The following is a 17,032-nucleotide window of genomic DNA, read 5'->3' as shown; positions in this document are numbered from 1 at the left end:
AGGATCAGGCTCATTCTTTTTTATGGTGGGACATCAGCATGCTGGACACTGCGAACATAAAAACACCCTACCAGCTTCTGATCTCAGCTATCCTGGATCTCTCCACGGGGTGACCCGGGTTTTACACTGAGAGCAAAATTGGGCCCCCTTTCCCCAGATCTCTGACAATCTGGATCAGGCACAGACAGTAGATATGCATGCTCTGCAGCTCGAGGGTGCGGTGTGAAAGCGCTGCAGATAGCTCTGAAGGATCATCACTGAAATGCTTCTCAGGAGGGAGTGTGTTTTAAGGAGGGATTTGAATAAAGAGGAGGTCGTTTGGTGTAGGAGAAGATAATGACAATACTTAGCACTGAGATAGCACTTTGCATTTTCAAAGCACTGAGCGAATGTTAATCCCCGCAACCTGCCTGTACCAGGGGAAATAGGCAGAGAAGGGAGGTGACTTGCCAAAGGCCACTCAGCAAGTCAGTGGAAGAGCTAGGAACAGAACCAAGGTATCCTGTTTCACCTGCCTCACACTTCATCCGTTAGACTGTACTGCCTCCAAGAAGATGTATGGGGTGGCATGGCCATGGGAGGGAGAGACAAAAAGAGGAGGCATTTAAGAGGGAGAAGGCAGATTGCCCCAGCTGGCCTTGGTGCTGATGATCATCTGAATGGCCATAATGGACTGAGAGATTGACGGAGGGAACAGACTTGGGCCCTCTCTACTACTCGTCTGCTGTCTTGAGTGTCTAGGTAAACGGAATGAATCCTGCTTGCTTCTCCCCATGCATCCTTCCCAACATCACTTTCCCCGTTGCAGCAATCCACTTTGCACGCAGGATTCATTCCAGCAATCAAGACGCCGCCCAGCTGCTGTGTACCAGTACACGTTCAGGCCAGCACAGCCTCCTCCCCTCCTATTAGCGCTGTAACTCCAGGCCTGCAGAACCCCAGTGCTAGCGGATCTCTGTCGCAGTCACCATGTCACAACCAGAGAGGGAGAGAAGTCTGCAATTTTCAAGTAACAGACTTGTCAGTTTGGTTGACTAGCTAATGAATCCAGCAGTGGTGGGAATTCTGATGGTGCTTTTATCTTCCGTGGTAGTGTCTCTCAATCCCCATCCTTTAATTATGGGAAGCTGAAGGGAGGCTACAGTGTAGAAATGAAGTGGCAACATTATTTATAATTCAGAGAATCTTCTAAAGTCTGGATTTTTTTTCTGAGGCTAAAATGTCATCCTAAGAGGAGTTTCATTGGTACATTTTTTTTCCCCTCAGTGATGGGGAGACTATAATTTGTATTGTCTTTTAGTTATCCCTAGATAGCTATCCTCCCCTATTGCTTTTAGGAATCCCCCACAGCAGCATTTCCTAAAAGGTGACAGGAAGTAATGGCAGCTAACGCTACAAGCAGGAATCTGCAGCCCTGGGAAGCAGGGGTGAGGTAGGAACTTCTCTAAAATCTCAACTCAGTCTCCCCTCTGCTGCCTGTTTTCAGCAACACACCTACCAATGTTAGACCCATTTAGTCGGCTTCATTTATTTCACCTATTTTTTTTTTTTTAAATGGATCATGCTAGAATCTTTGGGTTCTTTTAAGTATTTATGGCTGTCAAAGCATCTTTCCCCTGTACAATGACGTGTGTGTGGAGGAATAATGGTATTCGATTTATGAATATTACTGAGCACATCTACAAGACGTGTCATCTGTAGATTTCAAAGCACTTTGCCGAGTAGGTAATCATGATGCTCGTAGATATGGGAAACTGAGGCAGAAAGAGGGTCTGTGACTTACTCAGCGCCAGATGGTGATTCACTGACAAAGCTGGGAACAAAGCTCAGGTCGCCTGACTCACTGTCCATTGCAATAACAGGAGCCGTATCTTTCCTCTGTTCCTCACATCTGTTTACCACCCATGACATTTGGTTTGAGAGCCTGCTTCTGCATACAGCTCACTCCAGTAAAGTGGGAGAGAAATGAGGAAGGAAATGGGAAGGAAAATACCTAGCATGTACCGTACCATTCAGTGTAAATCTAGAAGTCCTATGTTAATGAGAGAATTTCCATAGGAAAGTTCCATCGGGAGCTAACAAGATCTGATGGCAGGAGAACTGTTTCCTCAACCCGTTCCAGATCCAGCCCCGCGAAGGTGCATGTTGCCTTTTTTACCTGATTATCCTTGCAATATAAAATTAAACCATGTGACTCACTGACACTGCACTGACTGTAAGGGCTGTTCCTGCAAGGTGCTGAGAAATCATAGCTTGCTCATGTCTCAGGGTGCTCAGAACTTCTCAGGATCTGACCTGACATGAGAGAACTCCTAAGAACGGAGACAGTGCCTTAGCATCCCAGGATATCCTCAGACACTAAGGCAAGCTTTCAAAAGCTATCATAGTAGCTTATTGATGATTATTCATGCAATATGGGTAAACTGAGCTCTGGTGTAAGTGGGTGCAGATTGATCCTCAGTATGGTTCATTGCCTTTCATAAAACAGCCCTCAGCGTCTGATTTAAGCCCAAAATACCTACCCTGGGAAATTGAAAGTTAAGACTGAAACTTCAGCATTGAGTAAGATGTTATAAACCCCGTGGGGCTGGAGCATCAAAACACGGCATCCCAGCTTTTAACCGTGGCCATCCGTGCTTTTGAGGGTTCATCCCTTTCCATGTCGTTTGAATATAGATTTCTGTTTTGCTGATTCGGAAACTTGAATCTGCAGTTTGTCATGATTGTCTGGAGCTGGCATGATGCGTTGTAATAATGGCAGTTTGCAGAGCTCGATACTCCTCCTCTCCCCCCGGAAATACAGTGTATAATCCATGCATTAAAAGTCCTTCTGAGACAATAGTTGCTGTGCCTACAAAGTAACTGCCTCCTCAGTCTCTGTGCTGGAGCTCTTTTGTTGAAGCCTGGGGCCCCTCCATTGTGGGCTGCAAAATCTCACTTTGTTAAATCAAAGATGGGTTTGAATACTAGGAGCACAAAAAGTCAAGCCACCTTGTTTTAAAAACAGAACTAACGTCAGTGTAAATGGAAACATGGTGGCTGGTCTTTGTCTGAGATCTTGCATGCTACATTTCAGAGCCGAATGAGTATTTTCTGCTTTAGTGGGTTCATATGATGTGAGTGGTTACATGTTAATTAGTTGATGTCCTGCGCAGTGCTTTCTAGGTATAAAGTGCTATACTGGTACTAAGCACAATGGGTAGTGGTGGAGAGAGCCCTTGTTAAACATACATCTTTGAGCTTTATCCGAAAAACACGTTGGGGGAACCTCTTTACAGGGTAATGTTTGATACTGTCATAACACTCTACATTTTCAAAACAGGTTTCTGACATGAATCCTCCAAACTCCACCTAGGGAGGGAGGGAGGAGTCATTCCAACATTCCCGATGGGGGAACTAAGGCACAGATATTTGACAGGTGGTAGCAATGGTAAATATTTATATGATGGTAGCACTCAAAGGCTCCTGATGGGACTGAGGCATTGTGCATACAAGACCCCAACAGCCAGAGAGTAGGGGATGCAACATACAAGGCAATTGAATATGATCTAGAATTGGTTCAGCTTTGCTAGCAGCATGGATTATAGTTGTGTTGAGGGTGGAAGTAGGGAGGAAAAGGAAAGAAAGATAGGAGGAGCAACAGTCAGAGCTTATCACCTGCCTAGCCATGAGCAACAGGCTGGGTTTTGCAGGCACCATGGCAGAGATGAGTCATAAGGAGGGATTTGAAGGATGAAGTGACTTGCCTACGGCCACAGAAAGAGTCAGTGTCAGTAATGGGATTCGAACTTGGGAACATCTGGAGCCCAGCCTTCTGCTCACTCCACTAGAGCCCTAGAGGCTGAAGGCCACCTACCAAGTACAGCAAAGGGCAGCTGAAGGGTGACCTTCCCCCACAGGAGTGCCTCAATGTGAACCTGGGGAGAGGGACGTTCCATCCCTCTGGGCCATTCAGTCCTGGCATCTCTGCTGAGACTACCACCCGGGGCAATCAGTGGCAATGCGGGCTTTGTACTTTTGACACCTGTCAGCTGGCAACATGTCTGGGACCCACCTAACTAATACCCCGGTGGCCACCTCCTAGCCATCAGAAGGTCACAACGTCCAATGACTTCTGCCCGAGTCGGAAGTTGAACTGGTTACTTAGAGCAGAAGGGCTCTATGTTCCCATACCAACCTGCCGCGCCATCCTGCCCTCACTCCATTCAGGAACCTAAAATAAATTCAATTGTAATATCCAAATAAACCGAGGGGCCCCTGTTCTGATTGTCTCATTCGTTTTCATCCTGAATTCATCTTAAACAGCAGCCCTTTAATTTGAGTGAAGCTGCAGCAGAAAAAGCCACAGACTTCAGGGCCATCCTGCCACAGAGCACATGAGGCCTTTAATATGGGAAGGGCATCATTGTTTCTACATTCCATTCCCCCAGCTGTCTAGTTTTCTCTGTGCAGATCTCTTCTTGTCCATTCGGATTCCTATTTATCCAGCCCTTTTAATACATGTGTTTCTTTACTTGTCTACATAGCAGCTAAATATTTCCCCCATGTCCACGGAATGAAGGGTCTCTGCAGCCAGTACCAGTGGGAGCCACTCGGTTAGCATATGTGACATTTAAATATAATGGCAAACCCTGTGTGAAACTGACTATAAAAAGCAATCTCCGAGGAGCAGCATCTGATATGCATGTGACCAGCTGGATGGAAGAATGACCCTGTGCTCGCTGATGACTTTTTCAGGTTGCACAGGGCGATATGAAGTTGTTAATGCCAGAGCGCCAGCCACATCTCCATAATGAGATAAAGGGGTGGTGGATGCAAACAATCAGCCATACAAGGCACAGTTGCTTTTGGTGTTTGCAGGACAGGATAATGCAGGTCCCAGGGTTCTGTCCTCATGGGTGGTCTCTGCAGGCTGTTCTGATTAGCCGTTGTGCAGTGTGTCGGCGGTGATGTTGTGGGTGTTTGCGAGTCCCGGAACAGCAGCTCTTCAGTGACTGTGGTTTGTGATAGTCTGTGTCACCCCAGGGTGACCCCTTGGGCAGAGTGGGAAGTGTAATCAGGTGGGCACATCATTATGCATGAAAGACTCAGTGCCTCCCCTGCACTAACCCACTCTGCGTGTCTTGTCTGTTTTGAGTTATACCTAGCGATCGGCATCACGGTAACACCAGCTGGTATTTTGCCATCGAAGCTAGGAGTATTAACACTGATGGTTCTTGCCTCCCATTCCCCAACTCTTTTGGGTTTTGTCTTTTTAGACTACAAGGGCTTCAGAGCAAGGCCCTCATCTCCCGACATGTTTGCTCAACACGCAGCACATACTGAGTGCTGTCCCAGTATCAGTAAATAAAATGAAACATGCACAGAGCTGAATGGGTAGTGCTGCAAAAAGCAATCCTGGCGCCTGTTTCAGAGGCTAAACTCTTCGGTGTGCTTTGTGGATCTAAATAGATCAAATGCAGGTAAATTCATAAATTGGGATTTTTCTTGTTGCTCATGTACCCCTTGCTGATCACCGGTATTTCAGTTCAGGTGGATATAAAATGTCTGTAAGAAGGACATAACAGGAGGATAAATGTTGCAGTACTGTGTAACCATAGTTTTCCTGAAGGTTTTGTTGGTTTTCGCCTGTGACACTGACCTCGTAGTTTATGAACCGCAAGTTATCCAGTGTACTACGGCGCCACAGTGGCCAGTTTCGATGAGCAGGTTCTCTGATAGTCAGCCATTTGGGTGCACACCTAAAGCCCACCGACAGTCAGGAGGGATGGTGATTTCATTTCTTCCACAAAGCTCCATTTCAGTTCTGTAAACAGGCTCAATGTGTCTTTCCTCCATCTCCGAGTTGGCTGCCTCTTCTGTTACTTTCAACGATATTTGCTGTTGGTTTCTTGCTTGACTGGTCATTAAGACATTTTTTTAATTCACTAAACATTGGTGCTAATCTGAATGTTCCTGTAGCCTGGATAATTGTTGGCACCAGGTTCCATAACTATGGGCAATACGGAGGTTGATAGCATAGTGCTGCTACTCCTTCAGTGTGGGGCACAGAGCTCCCGTCCTGGGAGTGCCGCTGGTGGGACTTACAGCCACTGAGACTACTGCTTAGCAGCACATCTGGATAGTGTATGACAGTAGGGCAGGAACAGAGTCAGGGACTTCCGCTTTCTACCCAGGTTGTAATTAGTATTTGCCTAGTGTTTTCACCCTCAGATCACTTTCCAAAACACAGGAGCTTTTGGGGGCCCATCAGCGGTTTTCAATGCTTCAAAATTTGACCCTGTTGGGTATTTTTTGTGTGTCTACATTGTAAAAGCTTGGTCTCGTGCTATTGCTTCAGAGAGATTTCATCGAGTTTAGCTTAAAACTAGAGACCTGAATTATTCCCTTTATATTACAGATGAGGAAAGCTGAGACAGAGCAGTTGTGACTTGTCAGAGGGAACGAGCGTTAGAACCAGGATTAAAACAGTGGCTCCCAAACTAATAGACCTCACTGCCTCTTGTCAACGGTGAAAGCAGCAAAGGAGACAGACGAAAAGCAAGGAATGCCTCCGAATGTCGGAGGAGAACTCCTTAAGTCTGTTGGTAAGAAGCTAACCCAAAGGCTGCTGATATTAGAATAGGCGTGGACTGGGAGATTTTTGGGTAGAGTGAGGGCCGTAAGGGCAAGGAGGTGAGGAAGGACCAAGGTGAGAGTGATCAGAAGATGAAGCGACTCAGTAAAACGTAGCCACAACTTGGTGGTGCCGATCATTCTTTTCATTTCCCCTTACTTTGCAGCGGAGAGGTGGCAGAAGCAAGCCTTTAGGAGGGATTTAAGTTGTGCAAGCGACATGGCTTGGGTCAGAGAGCGGGTATCAAGCATAAGGGACAGCATGGAAGAAGGTGAGGAGTCAGCTGTGGGAGGAGGATGCAAAGGCTGGCATCACTGGTAAAATCAGAGAGGCTGGGAGGGAATAGGAAAGGAGATAAAGTTCAAGTCATAGGCAGGGGCTGTGTGAGAAAACCATGAAGGCAAGATGTGTGAATTTGCTCTGCCGTACAGTGTGGATCCAGCCAAGTGTCTCAGACAGAGGAGGTGTCATGGTGACGCAATGGGCTAAGAGAGATGGTTGTGGCAGTAGCATTTTGGATGGACTGTAGAGGAATCAGGTTCACAAAATTCTTAGGATTTGATCTATTGTATGAGAGAGGTAAACCCCAGGTGTTGAATTTCAACAGAACAAATGTGGTAATGATAAAAGAGATGGTACACCATGTTAGCTAGAATTCAGTATTAAAGAGACATTAATAAGGTCAATTCAAAGTTAAAAACTCCTTTGCCTTATACTCATACTGTAGATTATTAATCCTGAAAAATGTTCACAGTCTCATTTACTTCCTGCCACTGATATTTCCTTATGTTTTGCAACTCACTTGGTTAGGAGAGTGAAACTAGACCAGTGAATTTCACAGCAAGTCCCTTTCACTTTTTAATTCTCAGGCACTAGCACAAGATTGTTGTCATTGGATTCAGAACTATTCAGGACAATATTTAAAGAGCCACCATCCACTCAGAACTCTCACATCTGTCTGAACATTGTTGTTTTAACCTGTGTTGTTGCAAATAACACCTGGGATGATTAGAAATTAATGAGATGCAGGAGGGTGGGGGAATTACTTTTGTCTCATCCTTCAGTTTGTTTGCTTTATGCATTTAACAGCACTTTGTGTAGGGTCAGTTTCCGTATTTCCCCCCTTGTTTAGGTAGCCAGCTTCCCACGTTGCTGTGGGGCTCTGTAACGCAGCAGCAGCAGCAGGAGAGAAAAAACATTTTAAAAAACAGGCAAATGGGATTGTAAAATCACAAGGCGGCTCAAAGACAAGTGTGGGACCTCTTAACTACTTTTAACTAGGTGTGTGAAATTGACTATTTTTTAAGTAGTTGATGTATCTTTAAATAAAAAACAAAACTTGACATAGGAACATAAGACTGGAAAGGGCCTCCTTGGATCACTGAGTCCACTCGCTGGCTTAATTTATATTAACAAAATAATGATCATAATACTAACTTGCCCTTTTAGAAGCACCTTCCGTCAGCTGGGACTCACGGCATCTGATACACTTAGTTAATTCAGTCTGGCAGTGCCCATGGAAGTGTATAACAAGAACAATTCTATTTGGACTAGGTTTTGTTTCACTCCTTGTTTTTAATTAACAGATTCCAAACTCTGGATCTAAACTAAGTTGAGTGTGTCCCTCTCTGAAAGGGAAAGCCAGGCAGTCCCTTTGTAATTGAAGAGTAAGATCAGCCTAGTAAAAGGAGTGGTGTGTCTTTAAATCCAAACAGTGTCGGGTTCATTTTAGTGAAAGGAGGGGAGGGGCAGGGGGGATGTGGGGGTGTTGGGAGAGGCGATTGCATCACATTCGCTGTAATGGGAAATGCCATGAAAGCTGCCAGGAATATCTTTTTCATAACCAATGTATTGGTGAGTATTGAGCACCTAGACAAATCCCCATTGTTCTTCCATGCTCCGGGCAGGAAGTGGGATAGGTATGAGCAAATTATTGTCCACATTAAGACAAAATGGAGCTCTTCGAAGTACACAAAAGAGGGGGATTATGGTTTCTTTCTGTTTCACCAATTGCGGCCCAGTCCTCCAAGATGCTTGACTCCTATTGAATCATTGGAGATGCTCAGCACCTTGCAGGATTGTGCCCTGGGGTGCTAGCCAGTGCAAAAATGTTCCATACTGCCATTTTTCTCAGTCTAATTTTAAATATCCTGAGCTATGGGGCTTCTACCCCATTGCTTGGGAGACTATGCCAGATCTTGTAGCTTTCACAGTTAAGAAATGTTTGCTGATATTCAACTTAAATTTCCATTTGTCCAATACTGTTCCCTGACTTCTAGTCATACGCCTTGTAACTCTCCATAGAATTCTTCTCCTGACTTAATGTTTGCATCTTTCAGATGTTTGCAGGCTGTTAACATGAAATACATTTTAGACACTAAACGCATGGAACCCATGATGCATGAGGCAACAAAAATGATTAGGGGGCTGGAGCACAGGACTTATGAGGAGAGGCTGAGGGAACTGGGCTTGTTTAGTCTGCAAAAGAGAAGAGTGAGGGGGGATTTGATAGCGGCCTTTAACTACCTGAAAGGGGGTTCTAGGGAGGATGGGGCTAGGCTGTTCTCGGTGGTGGCAGATGACAGAACAAGGAGCAACGGTCTCAAGTTGCAGGGAGGGAGGTCTAGGTTGGACATTAGGAAAAAGTTTTTTACTAGGAGGGTGGTGAAGCACTGGAATGGGTTACCTAGGGAGGTGGTGGAATCTCCATCCTTAGAGGTTTTTAAGCTGCGGCTTGACAAAGCCCTGGTTGGGATGATATAGCAGAGGTTAGTCCTGCTTTGAGCAGGGGTTGGACTAGATGACCTCCTGAGGTCCCTTCCAACTCTAATATTCTATGATTCTATGATTCTATGATCTGTTGGAAGCTCCAAGAGGCGTAAATGTAGCGTAAGCTCTTGTGTCTTGTGTGGAAAGACTAGTTCAGATTATGGACCTGATCCGATTCCCTGTTAAAGTCATTGGGGGTTGGATAGGGGCCATAAGAGCGCTTGCCCCACCTCTAAGTCTGTCCTACCGGTAATCTGAGGACAGGTGCTAACGCCCACTCCAAGTGTCATGCAGAACTCTGTCAGAGCATCTTGAATTAACAGGCTCTTAGCTAGGAGTTTGATCAAGCAGATATGTCTCTAAGATGAGTCCAGCCAGGCCACAACATTCACAGGGATTTTATTCTTTGAACCCCTGCAGATTCAGCAGCGTGTTCCCCAGCCTGAACATGGCAGTGAAGAGACGTGAGCAAACTTTGCAAGACTACAAGCGGCTGCAGTCCAAGGTGGAAAAATACGAAGAGAAGGAAAAGACCGGCCCCATTCTTGCCAAGCTTCACCAGGTACAGAGCTGGGAGACAGGCGCTTACTGCTGGGGCTGAAAAACCCTGGAAAGAATATTAGGACACTCCGCCCCCCGTTTGCAAATTGACACACTGCAATTTCCCTTACATACGTTTCATGCTGACATACCAAGTATCGCTGAAAGGAGTAAGCACCGAGTTATTTAGCACAGTAAAGAGGGTATAACTGCCCAGTAGTTTGATGAAATTAAGAAAGAGAAAATCTAAGCATTGAAGATCTATTAAGCTAAGGAATAGATTTATCCGGGAAATGATGGGAACTCCATTGCTTGGGACATTTAAAACTAGACAGGGGAAATCCCTTATAAATGTTCACTTGGGTACAACCCTACATCAGCACGGAGATGAGGCTGAATGGTCTTTTGTGTTTCAGTATCTAAGCTCTGTATCTAGATTCCCTAAAGTATAGGCTGATTTATTCAATGTTTCAGGACAGCGTACCATTGCTTTTCAATATAAAATTGACATGTGCAACGCTGGCAAAATCCAGATGAATTAAGAGCACTCAGCATAAGAACAAGAACAAACAGACAACTTTCTTTCCACAAGAACTAGAGATAACTCTACTAGTAGCTACCGCCCCACGTTGGGAGACAGCATTCCCCTTCACTTCACAATTCGACTAAACAGCTATATAAAAAAAAAATCATTCCAATTCTACATACGTTTGCCATCTGCTAGAAAGCGTAATGTCACAAACTTGCAATCATTGGTTAACATGAAACCTCGCCAAATTTTTATTTCTTTCTGAAATTCGAGCAAAGATTTTTTGGTTTTTTACTAAATCTTTCACCAGCATTCCCAACGAAACCTGTCATTTCTACAAAACATTTTGCTTGAACCTCTAAGGAACAGTTGCCTTCCTCAGAGACAGAGAACACACGTTTGTGATCACTTTCCCCACAAAATTAAGTATTATGTTAAAGAACAGCTCTATCGGCATTAACAAAAGAGAATTCAGATTTCATAGCAAGCAGCTTATGCTGCTCAGCCTCAGCGAGTAAAGCTGTGGCTGGAAAAATGTGAGTTCTTTTGTCCTGGTGATTGTCGGTTTTATTTTTTTCCTAATGAACTTCTGGTATGATCTAATTTTTTCCTCGTGAACATCGGAGCTTGGACACCTGGGATAGCTAGAGCTGCTGTCAGAGAGAACCTAAAGCGAGGCTATTCAAGAGAGATCCGGATATTTGGTAGGGAGTTAGCATATCTTATAGGGTATTTCCACCCAGCCTAAAATATACATTGGCCCTTTCAGAGCTGTTTACCCAAGCCATCCAATTTTGGATGCAGGGAGCTTCCTGAATTAACCCCCCTTTCCCTCTCCTCCCGTGAGTTTGAACATCCTCAACCTCAGTTTGAGCAGCTTGATTGGTGTCTGAAAACGAATGTGCCCCTTTCAAGCCTGGTGTCATTTTAAGGCCTTACTAGACGGAAGTTATGCCTGCTCCATATCTCTAGTGTGCTTTCCCGACAAAGGCCCGGAACCTGTGTTAACACCGGTCTGTCCCTAGGATTAGACCCTGCCGGAGCAGGACCAGCATGTGGAATCTCGCTGTTAGCCCACACACACACACCCCCTTTGGAATTGCACCAGGATTAAGTGGCAGACTTGAACTTGTCTAATGTTTCAGCACCCACCCCCTCTTGGCCTTTTCCAGAGACCTTCTCAGAGACATTTCCCTTTCTCCCCACGCTTCTGTTTAAAAACCGCCAATAGGACTCGCCAAGCTGAAGGTCACAGGCAAAGTGCAAAGACAGGAGAGACTCCCATGGGGTTAACCCGGCAAATCCTCGGCGGGCATAGGGTTAGGGGAACAAACCCTGAGGGCAGGCAAAGAACCATCCGAGTCTCAGCAACAGCACAGCGGCTCTAGTGGGTCCGAGAACTGTTTGGGAACTCCGCCTTAACTCAGCTGGGAGTCTCCCCTGCTCACCTTTACTTTCAGCAGCATAGCAAAGTTGCTTTGCTGGCCACGTCACTCCTCCTCTCTGAATGTGGGGTCAGAGCTCCAGCATGGGCCCCTAGTATGGTGAGGGCTATAGGATCCTTCAGAGCATTTAATAAGAAAGAGATCTGCAGATATCCTAATGAGATCCCATCTGACCTCAGGGCTGCAGCCAACAGATAAACTCTTGTGCTTGCTAACATTATTCTAGGGCTAGTGAGAGGATCCTGTGCGACATTCTCTATTTGCTCTGTATCGCTGTCTGTGTTTGCTTTCAGACTCCATACTTTTTTTAGCGTCTTGGTGGATAGCATTTATTTCTCTTTGTGAGGCAGGAGATGGAACTATTTTATGATGTCTCCCAGGAGGTCAGCTGTACCCTGTTGCTCATAGAAAAGGATCTTGCATGCATATTTATAGTACAACATAGAGGAGACTAGCTAAGAAAAGCTCATGATGCTTGGTGCCGCTCACTGAGTCGAATTGTGCACGTGGCGGATACAAGGAGCTTGCCATGTATTGTCAGGGCCCTTTCAGGGACCCTCTAAGACTGTGGCTCTCCAGCTTTCCCTCTAGGGATCTCTTTGTGGGAAGGATCCAGTCATGGACACAGCCACCCTGACCATCCCCCCAACCCACAGCTTGGTCCTCAGAATGTTCCCGTCTCAAGCTGGCTCGCCATTGTATGAAAACCTGCTGTCCTACTAAGCCGGCTTCCTGGCCGCTCGTGTGTGGGTTTGTTTTGAGAAGGGGATTTTTGAGGCAGCTGAGCAAACCCCTCTCTCGTTCCCCAGGCCCGGGAGGAGCTGAGGCCAGTGAAGGAGGACTTTGAAGCCAAAAACAAGCAGCTTCTGGAGGAGATGCCCAAGTTCTACAGCAGCCGCATTGATTACTTCGAGCCCAGCTTTGAGTCGTTGATCCGTGCTCAGGTGAGACCCATCGTGATATCTCACCCTCCTGTACATGTCCATTAGCTAGCGCTCCTCTCTGGAGAGCAGGCTCTTTTAGGTGTTATTTAGGTTCAAGGTTGGACCCACCAGCATACGAGTCCCTAAGACTAACACAGCATACAGCTGAATAGCTATTGATCCCATTGACTTCTCTGTCTGAAGGAGGGGAAAGGAAGTCATGGATGAGCAACATTAATCCTGAACTTGGGGTTATCATGGAAGCTATGGTTGGGCACAGGGTGGATTGGTTGCCTGACCTGTTATCTGGCAGAAGATTGAGTTGGTTTCTGCTAGAAGCTGATACGGTTCTGTGGCGGTTGTATGCCATTCAGGAAGAACGGCAGGAAGTGGACCTTGCGTCCTTTCTGTTTCATTAAACGTCGTCCAGATCTGGTGCTTCACTTCAGCAGGAGGTCCTGGGCGAAATATTTTTGAGGTTTATTTAGGGCCCCATCCTACAATCCCTGTGTGCAGAACGCCTATTCAAGTCAATGAGCTAAGGTCCCCTGAAACAGGATGGATTGTGGGTCTGGCTGGCTCGTTGATCTGAATTCCTTGGCCCTCTGCATTTAGTGTCCTGTGCTGTGGTCATAAGGAATAAGGGTATTAAGTCACTGCCTGGTCTCCAGTCCTTGTACTCTACATAGTTGCTGGGTGCTGCAGGTCATGACTGATGTGCATCAACATAACTAAGGGAGGCAGCATGACCGGAATATTATGAGGAGCTGCAGGCTGAAGTGCACTGAGAAAATCCCCATTTTGAAAGGTCTCTGAGTGGCTGGTGGCTTTTTACACATGTATCGTAATTCTCAGTGGCTTTGTGTTGTCCTCTGTCCCGATCTTTTGTTGGCACAAGTGATGGATAATGGGAATCTCAGTTTTGGCCCCTGTGTAGGAACGTGGTGCAGGCCAGGTTATGATGTAGCTTACTTTTAGAGGGTACGAGTGTCATAACTCAAACTCCTCCCCTTCGCCAGGGGAGTCTTCTGATCGGTGTCCAAAAGAAAAGGATGGGCTTTGATTCAGGGACTTGTTCAGGTGAGCCCCTCTGGACAAGGTCTCTCCCACCCCACTCTCCCTTTTGGGGAAGGGCCGTAAACCTTTGCCCAAACTTGAAGGGTCCTCCTCTTGTGGAGAGAGGGAATGGGGAAGGTGAGAAGCAGTTTAGGTTTCCCTCTGTGCAGAGTTTTTCCCCTGCAGACCTGGCCAGCCTGTGTACCAGCTGATGGGGCAGAGCAAACCTCTTTCCTTTCTGAGCAGGCGTATGAGCTGAGTAGCTAAGACTCCACAGAGGGGAGACAAGCATGTCTGATTGGCAAGGTGAACACGCACAGGGTATCGGTCGGGGTGAGGAGTAAGGTGGTGTAACTTAGATTGTCGTGTTCACACTCCCCTAGACCTACCTACGCCCACTTACTGATGCTTCAGGGAAACTAAATTGATGTAACTTACACAGTAAGGATCTGGAGGAAGGTGTGAGTTAAACGAGGGGGAGGCCTGCTTTAACTTACACCTTCCTACCCTCTCCTGTTGTGGTGTTTGTTGCCATTCTTGTCTCTGCCATAGATCTTAAGGCCAGAAAGGACCGTTACCCTCAGTTAAACTGACCTCCTGCATCACGGAGGCCACAGAGTTTGGGGGAAACTGACACCCATCCACACGCGTGCGTCATCGTAGGTACTTCCTGGCATTTGGATTTGTGATCTTTGGCGTTCCAGATTTAGCGCTGTGACCCCAAACAACCATGCCAGTCGCTACGTTAGAGTCAGTGGGCCAAAGACAGAGGTGATGTGTAAGGTGGATGTAAGAATCTAAATAAACAAATCTAAAGGCAGGGTAAGAGGCGCATTAGGGAGGAAGGTGTACGTAACACCAGTTCAGACTCACCTCTGAACTTGGACCTCTGCAGACCTGAAAGCAACTTCCCCAGAGACTGATTCACCTGCGATGTGGCATTGATTCAGCCTAGTGTCTCTCTGTTAATTGCTGTTCTGTCTTAGTCATGCTGGAGGAGAGGGCTGCGTGCACCACGCATCAGGGCTGAGATGACTTGACTCCCTAGACTAGAACCACAGCAAGATTGATGTGGCCTTTCCGAGGTTTGCTGGGGTGGCTCTTTTGGATGAGGTCTTGAAACCCGAAGTGCCGTCTGCTCTGTGTGGGCATGAACGATCCCCTGGTGGTTTCCTGGGGGGCGGGGAGGGCTTGACTGCTCGTCTTGTCCTATATTTCCCTTTCTTTTTGTGCAGGGCGCTGTGCGCCAGTTGGCTGCTGCCCTCTGCTCTTAAGGTGGTTGCGTGTGAGAGGTGCTGGGTGCATGAGTTTCATACGGGATTTTGAGGGATTTTATACACAACCAAATCCCTCCTGTGCCCTCCCCACCTCAAGGACACTCGGTCCTGACGCGATGCAATTTTACTCCTTCAAAGTGGCCAAAACAGCACAAACCCAGTGTGTTCTCGTGCTCCCCCAGGAGCCCCTGGCCTGTCGAGTGGGCTGGGCTTGCTTAAAAGACCCTCTGCTAGAATCCTTTCCTTGGGAATCTGAGGCCTTGGTTTTTGTTTGTATCAATTGCTCATGCTGACGAAGCTGGAGTCGGCCCCGCTCCTCCTCCGCTGGGTTCGGATGCTTCTTGGGAGGCGGGTGGGGAGGATGAGAGAGGCCGTTTCCTTAATGTTTGGAGGGGAGTGTCATAAAAAAGACTGAGGCGTCTCCTGTAAAGAAGCCCAGAGTCAGTCCTGCTCTGCATGCCCTGAGCGTAATCCCATGGCAGAGGGTCTCCGTTGTGGCCGAGCTGGAAAGGGGCAACAAGGTTGAAAGCTGCGAATAAGCTGTTGGTTCCTGCCACGCAGCAGTAAAGCTCCATCGGTGCAGGCAACCTAGTGCCAGTGCTGGCCGCGTGTTTCCAAGCTTGCTCTTTTCCTTTGCTTTGGCTGGGAGCCGGGACGGCAGGACTTAGCAGATCTGTCCCTTCTCCAGAGCCCCTTCCTACACGGGGCTGTTCCGCAGCTGCACTTGTCTAGTGCTTACATGCCTTTTTTCGGTTGTCCCTTTGTCCCCTGAAGTTGCCCTGATGGGTGATTTATCCCGATGAAGGGACAACAGAGACAAAGGGGTACCTAGAGGAGCCTGCCTGTAAAGAGATCTGGCGTCTCACTGACAGTCATTCCCTTTGCTGGGGCGGGAGGGAAGGCTATCGGCAGCCCTGACTGAGCCATTCCCGGCAGCCCGTGGTAGGGTTACTCTGTCTCGGAGCGCTTCGCACCCATGCGGCGGGCAGGCGTTATTTCCCCATTTTGCAGCTGGGTAATCTGACAAGGGAAGTGACTTGTGCGAGGTAACTTAAGGAGTCGGTGCTGAGCCAGGAATAGAACCCGGGAGTCCTGACGCGCTGCTGTGGCCGCTGAATTGCAGTGTCCCCATTGGGGCCATTGAGGCAGAGGCTTGCAAGTAGTTTTCCTCCCGGCCTGTAATGGGAGCCTGTGGCTAGAGAGCTTCCCTTTTCCCTACCCTGTTTCTGCGCCTGTCGTTGTTTGCGCGCTGACTGAGCGCACGTGAATGGTAATGGGCTGCACTGCCGCCCCCAGCCGGCCCATTCATCCAGCCGCTGTTCTTTCCGGGTCCTCGCTCCCTCCATGCCTCACTGAGTGCGTTTAGCTTGCAGGGTTTCGTGTTACTCGGCGGAATTTCTATTTTCGGTCTCCTCTACGGGCGTCTGTGGAATAGTAGCGATCGCTCTAGAGACCCCGCGGAGGGGAAGGGGGACGCACAGCTGACACGGGGGCAGACACCGTCCTCGTTTTCGGAGTGCAACTAGAACCAGCAATAAGCCAGTGCAAGTTCATTTGCAAGGGGTATGTCTCCACCACAGTGAAGGACCCGTGGCGCTGGGTCAACTGAAACGGGTCAAAACAGCAGTGTAGACGTTCCCACTTGGGTGGGAGCCCAGGATCTGAAACCCCGTGACAGGGGAGGGTGTCAGAGCCCAGGATCCAGCCTGAGTGGGACCATCTACATGGCTATTTCTTGCCCTGCAGCCCGGGCCTGCAAGGCCAAGTCAGTTGACCCAGGCTCTGAGCCTCGCTGCTGCAGGTTGTTCTTTGCAGTGGAGACGTATCCAGAGGGCTATTCCAGCGAAGGGGAGCGCTGCTCTTATTGACAGAGGACT

The 17,032-nt window shown here is 47.6% G+C and overlaps 1 protein-coding gene across 3 annotated transcripts in view; it reads left to right on the top strand.

The window, feature by feature from the left end:
* Positions 1-17,032, top strand: part of BIN3 (bridging integrator 3) — a 73,865-nt gene that overhangs the window by 50,872 nt on the left and 5,961 nt on the right. For 2 of the 3 annotated variants that reach the window (XM_067543683.1, XM_067543684.1), the window contains exons 8-11: positions 8,956-9,019; positions 9,474-9,505; positions 9,806-9,947; positions 12,709-12,843. In XM_067543683.1, coding sequence (XP_067399784.1) covers positions 8,956-9,019; positions 9,474-9,505; positions 9,806-9,947; positions 12,709-12,843 — 373 coding nt within the window. The remainder of the gene's footprint in view (positions 1-8,955; positions 9,020-9,473; positions 9,506-9,805; positions 9,948-12,708; positions 12,844-17,032) is intronic. The other variant, XM_067543685.1, reaches the window with a different exon arrangement.

The sequence above is a fragment of the Emydura macquarii genome, unplaced genomic scaffold (genome assembly GCF_026122565.2).
Source record: "Emydura macquarii macquarii isolate MOO-44397 ecotype Brisbane River unplaced genomic scaffold, CSIRO-AGI_Emac_v2 contig_967, whole genome shotgun sequence".
Taxonomy (NCBI): Eukaryota; Metazoa; Chordata; order Testudines; family Chelidae; genus Emydura; species Emydura macquarii.
This window is presented reverse-complemented; position numbering and strand designations above follow the sequence as displayed.